General features: G+C 39.8%; 1 protein-coding gene across 3 annotated transcripts in view; it reads right to left on the bottom strand.

The window, feature by feature from the left end:
* The window catches only part of cadm1b (cell adhesion molecule 1b), a 162024-nt gene that overhangs the window by 15118 nt on the left and 135786 nt on the right, over nt 1-11120 (bottom strand). For 2 of the 3 annotated variants that reach the window (XM_020614858.1, XM_020614860.1), the window contains exon 9: nt 3326-3376. The exons of the other annotated variant lie outside the window; for it this stretch is intronic. In XM_020614858.1, the coding sequence (XP_020470514.1) occupies nt 3326-3376 (51 nt within the window). The remainder of the gene's footprint in view (nt 1-3325; nt 3377-11120) is intronic. 3 annotated transcript variants of the gene reach the window in all.

Genomic DNA, 11120 nt, shown 5'->3' with positions numbered 1-11120 from the left:
AGCAGTCGACTGAGCTTCTGGACACTGTTGACATAGAGCCTCCTTTTGGCACAGTACAGTTTACAGCAGCATTTATGGATGTAACTACATATTGTAGTGCCTGACACAGGTGAGCCAAAGTCATCCTGAGCCCATGTGGTTATATTGCTTATAGAAGAGTGATGGTTCTTGATGCGGTGCCATCTGAGGGATCAGAGAGCATGGTCATCCAGCTTAGGCTTGTGCACTTGATGCACTGAAATCCCTCCAGATTCCTTAAATCTTTTAATGATGTTCTGCACTGTAGAGGGTGACATATCCAAATCCCTTCCTATCCTTCTATGAGGAACATTGTTTTTAAACATTTCAATCATTTCCTCACACATATGTTGGCAAACTGGTGGTCCTTGGCCCATCTTTGTTCCTAAAGGTCTCGGCCTTTCCTGGACACCTCTGTTGTACCACATCATCATTGTAGTCACCTGTTGACATCACCTGTTTGAAGTGGAAGCATCATTTCATTCTTTTACCTCATTACTGGCCCTGAAATGCAGCTGTCCCAACTTTTTTTTGGAATGTGTTGCAGCATCAAAATTGAAGAAGTTTATTTTGAACATAGAATAAAATTGAATCAATATCACATCAAATAATGTGCTGCTATGTTGTTTTCAATATAATACAGGACACAGATAATTTAAAAATCACTATTTTCAGTTAAAATTTTGATTTTACATACTGTCCCTTCTTTTTCTGATTTGGAGTTGTAGACAGTAGAAACAAGGTCTGAAAACTTGACACATAAAAGAAATGTTCTGATGAGGTCTACACACATGCTGCATCTTTTAAAACACTGAATGACCTGACCATATGAACTCTTTCTGAACATGAAGCAGCATTGACAACAAACAACTGTGAGGCTCTGCGCTGTAACGTGAGCTTTTGTTCCTAAATGTGTCCAAGTCATTGTGTTCATTTTTGTGCCTAATCATAACGAAGATGTTTGTGCACTAAGACATAATGAAACTGTGATGATTCACACTTAGGACAGTTTCCAAGACAATGGAGTTTCAGTAGTTTGGTGCCAGCTAGCCATCATATTTATGGCTGTTTCCATGATGACAAAGGTCCATAAAGCTTGGTAGTGTGCTATTTAAAGAGACACCCCTAAGGGTTGTATGAGAGGGAAGGGACAAACAACCACATGGGTCGTACAGGTTGGAGGACTTGTTGAGAAAACAGGGTTCCCTAAAATTCACACCTAACTTAAAGACATGAGACAACAACTAAGTCTCCTAAATGCTGATTTATTATCTTCACTGAATACCCTTCAGCTTCATAGCAGTTTCTAATCTTTCTCGGTTCCACACATAAAAAAAAACACCAATACAATTACAAAAGCAAGATACAAACAAAACAAACACAAAACAATTAAAAACAGATTAAACAAAGCAACTGATTTTCATGCATCACTTCGATAAATAATAATAGGTAAAATCAATACGAGTTTGCCGAAGAGAAAACACATACTGTAACTGACATCTAATAACTATGACAACATAAGCAGCAGCACCTTTTGCATATTACCTGCTTATTTGTGACCTTCTTGTTTACAGTTGTATGCTCTATGAGCATCTCAGTTATATGTGCTTGAAAAATACAAACAAATATAGATTTTCTTTTATAATAAACTCAAGACCTTACATCTACATGTGATGAAAACTAAAATGCATGCATCTAAACATTTGCTAAGATCAGGATCATATACAGTAGCAGTTCATGGCCTCTGATTACAGCAGATTGTCACAGCTGGTGGTGGCAGCCATGGCAATTCACACTCTGCTTATAATGAACGAATAAGAAATTGGGCTGTATACTTCCTTTACTGGTGAGAGAAAAATGCTATATTGTGTTGTTATGCTGATTAAAATAGTGCAAAGCAATCTACCACAAGCCAGCTTAGCACTGCTCCTGTGACAGGGTATTTAAAAGACTAGTGAACTGCAAGAAAGCTCAATTACATCCTCCCAGCATGTACTGCATAAATCACGCTAAATCCTCTTTCAAACCTGTCTTTCGGAAGTTACTAAAATGCTACAGCAGAAAACACGGAGGCAGCTGCATCAGTGTAACTCTGAGGAGGAGAGTTTAGGAAAAAATGCAGAGTAATGCCAAGTTCTAAGAAAGCAACTTCCTGTTTGCAGAACTGTACAGTTTCAGAGAGCTGAAATTATGCTGTGTCCGTGCAGCGTCACTGCCACTACTGCTGACATTTAAACAGAAGAAAACTGATTAAAGCAGAATCAAACATATGGACGTAATTTAAAACGTCCAAGCAGACGTGCTCTGCCATAATGACCAGATGGTACAAAGAACAAACAGGAGATTCAAGACAGGATTTTTGATATTGCCATTTATGTGAATATTGCCCCTTTATTTTTATATAAATACATAATGCACAAACAAGTAACTGAAAAGCCAGCTGGATATCAGATAAACATCTGAAAGCTGCCACATTAGAATATTGGAGCTTTTGGTGCACTCTCATGCTGAGTTTCAAACTCATGTTTACATTGCCACATTTTTATGACTGTATATGAATTGCAGAATGGTCAGGACAAAAGGGCCTAAATTTCCGCATCTCTAAAGCAGCTATTGATAAAGCGATCTATTCTTTAAGGATAGTTTTTGTATTGAAATGTCACATTCTGGCATATCCAAATGTCAACTCCCAAGGTTGCCCCGCCATCTGTGTAGCCTTAGCGGTGCTTTTGAAAAAATAGCTTTTTTTTTGCTTAATATTGAAATGAATTTTTGCAACAGCACTAAATCAAAGTGTTAAATAGTGCATCCAGAAGATGCCAAAAGGTTGCTCTGCTATAAACACCACAAATGAACTGCCTTTCATCCATTTCGTACTGTAAGTGTTTGAGAAAATAGTTATTGATGTTTTTTGGCCTTGCAAAGACGAAATGTGACTGGCATTTGTAGGGGAGATATAAAGGGCATTATAATATGATGGATGGGCCAGTTGAGATATAACTGCAGATGCTGATAAGATAGCAGAACAGCAAAGCAGAGTCTCTACATTTTCTCAGATCAAACATGCGACTGGAGAAGGCTATGACAGGTGTCTCTGACAGCCCTGCGCTGCCTGTCCTCAGTGTCACCTATCAGCAGCACTATCTGATTAAAACTGGCCATCCACAGTCTCGCTTAGGCTTAGGTACAAGCCCTCATTCTTTCTCTCCCGATCACCTGATCATACGTGCATGCAAACTCTCTCTCTCTCTCTCACACACACACACACACGATTGCTGAGAGGGACAGGAGTGGGGGCATACAGTACCTTGCGTGTTGACTGGGTTGGTGGTGGGTGTGGGGATAGTAGTGGGAGCATCTAGATGAAAAGAGTAAAAAAAAAAATAAAGAACATTTTTAAGAAATAAAGGAAGACAAAAGTAAGGAAATAGACAAAAGTCACTGAAGATGAGAAGCTGTACTATATTACCATGCACATCTTTTTGCTACTGTGGCTGAATTAGTTTTTAGGAGTCCATGCTAACACCTGTGGGTGTACTTAATAGGTTCACATCTTTTTACCAGTCTATCCCGTTGCTTGTTAATTTTCATACTGGCCCTTAAGAACTTTCCTCTGTAAGTGATGGGGGGTGGAGGCAAAGTCATCAGTCCTTGTTTTGTGCAAAACAAAATTATATTGTATGTAAAGCTAACAGGAAGAGAGAACTTGGTACTAAAAAGACTAATTTTGGAAAATACTCATGTAATTTGATGAATTCAGATATTTGAAGATGAATTTAGGATCCATTTTAAGAAGGGGTTTCTTAATGGCCAGTATGAAAAGGAGGGATGATTACAGCAAGCAAAACCTTTTTTAACGTACATGGTCACCTGATTAAGACAGATTAGAAAACTTGTGAACTTATGCTTAAAGCAACAGCAGCACTTAGAGTTAAATGCTACAAACATCAGCATTCGTCTTCTTACTGGCAATGTTGATTCGCTGATGTTTCACAACAGATATTTTCTTTTACCATGTTTGACATCTTAGTTCAATTTGTTAGCACGACAATATTTGCTGATTTGCAGTGACCATGAATACAGCTGAGGTGGATGGGAATCATCACTTTTACAGAAACCATAATTCTCAGTCATACAGTAGTGCTATTGGAAAGGTCAGGGATGTACCAAAGTATTTGAAACAAGTCATTTGGGAATCGTGAATGTCTGTACAAAATTGTGTCAATCCATCAAGTACTGTAGATGTGGAGATATTTAGCTGGCTAAGTGAAACTGCTGACCTGTGTGTTTAAGGGTCCCATTTAAATGACGTTTTATTTACTGTAGGTATTCTTCAGAAACACTGCTGCTGCTCTATGAAAAATCCATAGCTGGTGCTCTATTAAAAGTCAAGGGATTATTAGGCTTCATCCTCTGGTAACCATGAATGTGCGAACCAAATTTTATGCCAGTATGTCAACTTCATATTGGCGCTACAGGAAAAGTCTGGGTCCCACTAAAGTCATTAGGATTAACTGTCTGAGGACATGAATGTCTGTACCAAATTTCCTGGCAGCCCATCCAATAGCTGAGATATTTCGGCCTGGATTAATGTGGAGGGTCAACAGACCAACACTGTCATTCACAGAGCCAATAACACTGCATGGCTAAAAAGAAAAAGACACTAATATTTCACTGTACAGGGGCTGTTTTATATATCATTATAGTCAGCTATAGAATTCCTTTTTGATCAATTTTCTAATTACCTATGAATAATAATATCTGGCAATCATGGAGAGGTATTGCCATTTTGCTCCGTAATTAAGTCAAACTGCAAATGAACCCATTCTGGTGGTCTCATACCGCAGCACAGCAGAGCCCTGAGCAGCATCCTCCACCCCACACAGTACTGATTAGGCCTGTCACTAACCCCCAGACAAAATAATGAGAAAGACAAAATGAAGGGCAATTCAGGTATGCACTGCTACTAAGGAGGCCTGAAAACGTGCTCATCAGAGGAATATATGCCTGGTTATGGTGCAGAGGGAAAGATAGCACGACCCCTTGCTGTGGGAGACTCGCAACAGGGGAAATTGGCTGGCTGTCTCCATGTCTTTACTGTCTGCACTCCATCAAAAGACAGCAGTGGGGGACCGCACACTCCCCGACTAATGATAAAACATCAAGGGCAGCATAATGTTGCTGCCGAGGATGGAGTGCATGACAGAGGCGGTGTTGATGGTGGTAGGGGGGTATCAGGGTATCAGGAAGAGATTCTCCTCTGACAGTATTTGAAGAGGAGGGTAGGCTAGATTTCTTTCCCTGTGACCGAGGGTAGCCTGATAGCTGAAATGTCAGTGTCTGGAAGAGGGAAATTGGCCATTCAGGGAAGAGGGTCTTCATAAAGGCCAGGATAGGATGTGGCACATATAATATCAGCCAAACAAGAATTCTCTATGGGCAATTTCTAGGCTGGATGACTCTGGGCTCAGCATTATGAAGGTTGAAATATGACGGTATTTTGGAGAAGCCATATTTTCAGGGAGCATTTGTATCAGAGAGGAATTTGATATGAGAAGATGTAACCATAAAGTGGAACAATGTAGGAGAAATTGTTTATCTATGCCTACTTAAGCCTGCCAGCCATCACCACAGAGGGCATGATATTTAGCTTTTCTTTTGCCTGTTAGTTTGTATTGATTTACATGACATTTTCTATGGGTAAAATTCAAAAACAGGGGTAAATGTCTTTAAAAGAGGTTCTTACAGTTTAGCTAATGAATTCTTATTGTGAAAAATGAATCTACAAACTAATGTGTGAAAGTTGTTCCTCACTAGTTGCATGATTGATAAAATCAGTGATTCACAAGGACAGTTTCACAGAAGCCTTCCATAAGAACAGGGAGACTCATGAGTTCTGTCTGCTCTTGGTATGTCTAAACCCTGTTAAACCCCATATTTCCAGTAGTCTGTGATTCTTTAGCTTCTTGTTCATGGAAGATTTATAGGTCAAAAAGTCAACTGCAGGCTAAACCATGGCGGTAAAGGCAGCATTGTTCTCCTGCCAACAGGCAGCATGTGTGAATTATAGCACCAGGTCACCTCTGAGAGAGAAAGGCCCCTCTCCAGCCAACTCTCTCTCCCACACCACACAGCAGCCTGGAGGCACGATATACGCTATTGCTGCCGACACACCCTCATGGAGGACAGCATGACAGGCCTCTTTCTCAGCTTTTCGACCGGCTACATACAAAACACGCACTACAATAGGAGTTGATTTGACATGGATTTAAACCGGCCTCGCACCTGTCTGAGCTGTCATACAGTGGAAGGTCATTAGTCTTTGTGAAATAGGAAGAGCTGGAAGGACTAGCCCCGGCAGCAGGGCGCAAAGAAAATGTATAGACAGTCCAGCTCATGTCTAGCAATAATACAAGAAAATATTTATCAAGAACAAAACAACTCATTAAAATAAACTTGGTTAATGCAGGTGGTAAAGCAAAAAGGCTTTTTGACAGGTGTGTGCAGTGATGGTAGAAAAATAGAAGACGGAAGTCAGTAGGTGGTGCAATGGATAGTTGAGGGTTATCATAGTAAGACCAATCTGTGTTGCAGAAACACACACTAATTAAGCCACTGTAGCAAGCATGATTAGTCTGGGACAACAAACCCTCACATGGACCACAACATGATTTTGTCTGGCATTATATCCTCCAGAAAGGAGGAGTGGGAGTCGCAGACATAATTATATGCGGTTATGAGCACCTTTTACCAATCTCTTGTGTCTCATTATACCGAGCTGAAGTCATAGAGCTTCCAACGCTAGTACACCAGAGGAACTGTGTTTAATGGAATTTGGTAAAATATGTGGACAGGAAGTTACTAATTGAAGAAGTCATGGCCACAGGCGCAAACTCTGATAACATAGATACTTTAAGTTTTATTTTGGACCAGAGAACATTTGCATCCCATTTATTTTCATTCAGTCTGACAAGTGTTATGAGTGCAGCAAGAAGCAAATGATACATGAAGCAGACACACATCATTGACAAGTTCTCCAATGCCCGCAGGCATTCCAAGAAAAACTTCCCAACTATAAGAATGTTATATTATTACTTTAAAGACCTGGGTTTGAGAATAGCAGGCATTCTTTCCTTACATTAAAAAACACAATCTGAGAGGATTTACTCAAAGAGAAATCAGAGAAAATCTCCGATTCAGAGGAATCTTTACACCACAATTAGGAAACTAGACGTGAGAGCCTGAATAAGTTTGCCTTGAGTGAGCTATTTGCTGGCATATGCTGTCCTTTTGTTTGGGAGTGATCATTATGGGCCCATTGGGAACAAGCAGATGTCATCATCTGCCTGGCAGAGCACAATGATGAATAACCATGGGGCGGTAGAGTTATGAGAGTCACAGGAAGCCTGTGTCACAGTGACAAAGTCGCACACGTCAGCTGGTGAAATAAACACATTACTTCTCTGAACACCAAGTAACCTGCAGAACCGCAGAAGATCAGACATATGATGATGTGAAAATCTATTTATTCCATTAACTGTGAACTGGAGTAATTTTTTTTCAAACAGCTGGAAATATTTCAGCAATGAAAAATGAATACTAGTGCTTCTCTGAATGCCTTGTATCTGAGAAGTGTGGATTAGTGAGATCTTTAAGCAACATCACAATCCACCAAACCTTTCAGGAAGCAATGATTTCAGAAGTTTCTAAAGTTGCCAGATGTAATAATTGAGGTTACTAATAAAAAAATAATAATAATTAAAAAAAACTGGATTTTTCTCGCCCCCACAACATTTTGTGTTTTTATCCTTTAATTTCTCCTGACTCTGACAGGTTTTGTGCTGCCTCCACTCAAGACCTTGTCCCTTCATTAAAATCCTATTCACTGCTTACCCTACAACTGATGAAATGGCACTGAAATCAAAACCATTACAAATGCATTCATTCTCACAAATGCACATTTTCAGCAATGCCACAAATATTTGTTCATCAGCCAAACAAAAAAAAAAAAACAGTGTTACAGTGCTGTTTTTTGACACACAGTTCATGGCTGTCAACAAGCAGACTGAGTAACAAATCAAAACAATATCGCCAGCTAGGAACCTGCAATTGACACAAAATCCACAACAAGTCCCTTGTCAACAACAGCTTTTGCTTTCAACATGACACACCTCAGCTCCTCTCCCTGATCTTTGCTGCTTTGGTTACATGTCAGGTTTACACACACAAGTGTTGGTTCCACTGGCCAAATCTAATTAATGTGCGATGAATGGGATGCTTTGTACTGCACCATGGCATATACTGTACCACCAGGGTTTGCATATCTTAAACAGAGACAGTGTGACAGTGTTTGAAAAGTATACTGACAAATGTCACAATTTAATTTCACTAGCTTTTATTTGTTGTCTCTAAACAGCATGACTCCTCACACAGAAAAAGTATAGCTGGTTTTGTGAACACTACAGGAATGTTTATTACAAACTGAGAGGAATCAACTATTTACTGGCTAAATCAATCCACACAGACTAAATGATACAGAAACATATCAATATTTATGTACAGCTAAAATAAAAATAATACTCCTCAAAAGTCTGGAGCACATGAGGAAATGTTTCCAGTGGCATTAGTGGGCCACTTTTGTGACTCTGTAATGTACAGTAGTAAGTATAAGGGTAATGCTGAGATGCAGTAATTTATCATATCTTAAAAATCCCCTCCAGACATGTTTATGACATGATGCTGCTCTGCTTTGAATGCTTAGATACTGGCTATTGTTCATTTCAGAAGCTGAACTGCTGTACCAGACAAAGACGGCTCCTTCCTCACTTAAAGGTTCATTCTGAATTTGTGTGCACTGGAGGAGAAGAGTCATCCTGGATTTCTAAACTAGTTCTGATATCTCAGAATCATGCCGTACGCACGTACATGTCTGAAGGTAAGATTCGTGCTGAGTGCAGAGAAACTTCGGTAGATAAATGTGTAAACAGCCTTACAGTGTCAGACTCTGCACAAACATCATTCAAATATCCAAGCATAGTGATAATATGTAAAACATAGTTTTGAGTGTAAGGTCCTGAACCTTAGTTTAGGCATACCCACCTACAGTAGATAGACATATTTTAGTCAGTAAGTTTAATGGACAAGCAACATGAAGAAACATTACTATTACTGATCCTCACACTAACATAACATTTTACAAGCATCCAATACTTAACCTGCACTTGGTAAGATTTCTAACTAAAAGCACATTATTTTCTCATACAGAACAGCAGATTCACCTTTACTCACTGTTTTGGGTATGGCCACTACTGGAATACAATGTTCTTGGCACACACAGGCAGAAACAAAATGAAACTTTTGAGAAAAACAGTTTGCTTTTCTAAACAGCAGGGAGAGAGTGCTCTAAGGAGAGAAAGCTAAACTCACCAACAATGGCTACACCTGCTGCAAATTTATTTTCCCCTCATCCTCATCACCCCTGCCAGCCACCAAAAATAGGAAATTATGGTTTGAATAGTGTGTACTTCACTGACGTCATGCTACCTGTTTCCTAAAGTACTTCTCGCTTTTAGAACTTCAAACAGCTCCCTCCTGCTGCTCCCCCCCAGGGATTCAAGCGCAAAGATGCCTGGTGCACCTTTAGACAGTGGAGGTGTTGGCAAAAAAAGTTTAAATTGGCAGTAGTAGTAATTGTGTTTTTGATGTATTTGATGTATTTTGGGTCTGCTTTTGTGGATGACAATGAAACATGAAAAAAAAAACATAAAAAATGCTATTAGTGTGCCATGACTGACATGGCACACTAATAGCATTTAAGGTAAAAAGAAGAAGAGGCTTCAGAGCAAGGGGAACAAACCATCTGTGGCATTTAAAGTCATGTCCTGGGAGAGACGGTCCCTCTATTGCCCTTTATTCATCGGCTGCAGAACACATTGATATTCCTCCCACTTCAGTGTGAATCAACAGAACCAAAGCCCATATTGGCCATTAAAAATGAAGTGAATAGCAAATAGTTTAGTCATAGTCCACTGTCTTATGATTTAGCTTGAACAATCTTGCTTTTAGAAATATACTGTGTGTGAACGTGACCATGCATGTCTGCATAATCCTGATCTAAGCTGGTCACACTAGTTCTCTGCTCAACCACGCTGCCCTGCACTTTGTTCCATGAAAGGATGTGATCGTGGTTTCAGAGCGGGCCAAACAATACATTGTTAGCTGAGTGATCACAAACTGTAAACAAAGTATTGAATCAATGCGGTGGGTTTGTGGTGTAATATTGTGCAAAACATATCGCGAAAATTATGATGTGTATTTCCATTCATGGCTACGCTGCCCGCTACTAACATAACAGCACACCCTGCCAGAGGTTAAACGGCATCATGGGTAAAGTAGGCACCGCATTTCGACGGGGAAGAAGAAGGTGAGGAATAAAAAAGGTGATATCTTTGGTTCTGCAGCATAGGTTTTGATCCTGTTTAGTTTTTAAATTCTCCATAGTGACAGTGTTATAGGAGTGAAATATGAAATCAGTGGAGTACTCTATTAAAGTGGCAATGGTTGGGGAGGACCTGACAATTAAGGCTGAACTGTTCTAGAGAACAGAAGAAGCAATCAAAAATGCTACCAGACTGAAATGACAACAAATGAATTTGAAGGGAAGATATTGAGAAGAAGTAAGTAAGAGCCACATTAGACTCTTTCAGAGCCACATTGTACATGCTGTCCAACCTTGACGACAATCAAAAATAATTATAGTTGTTCTGAAGGGCCACACTAGAAGATGGAGTGAAAAGCTGGCTGTCACACAGAGGGGGGAAATGTGCTATTGTTTAAAAATGGCGATAAGAGTGTACATTTTCACACAGCGTTCTCCTTGAAGTCAATCAGAGTGTTCAGTTATTCATGAAAAGTGCCCCAGGTAGTTGTGTAACAAACAGTAGAAAGAGAGAGAGATGTTCAAACAGACACTTTCTCATGACCAATCACAGCATGAAGTGGGTGTGGATGTCAGTTGTTGGTTTGGTGGGAGGGGGATTGAGAAGCTTTCCTGCCATCTTACAAGCACTTCAGAGGGAGTATACTGGTCCCTTACTGTGACA

The sequence above is a fragment of the Monopterus albus genome, unplaced genomic scaffold (genome assembly GCF_001952655.1).
Source record: "Monopterus albus unplaced genomic scaffold, M_albus_1.0 scaffold152.1, whole genome shotgun sequence".
Classification (NCBI taxonomy): Eukaryota; Metazoa; Chordata; class Actinopteri; order Synbranchiformes; family Synbranchidae; genus Monopterus; species Monopterus albus.
Note: the sequence above shows the minus strand (reverse complement) of the source record. Positions and strands in the feature narration are given on the sequence as shown.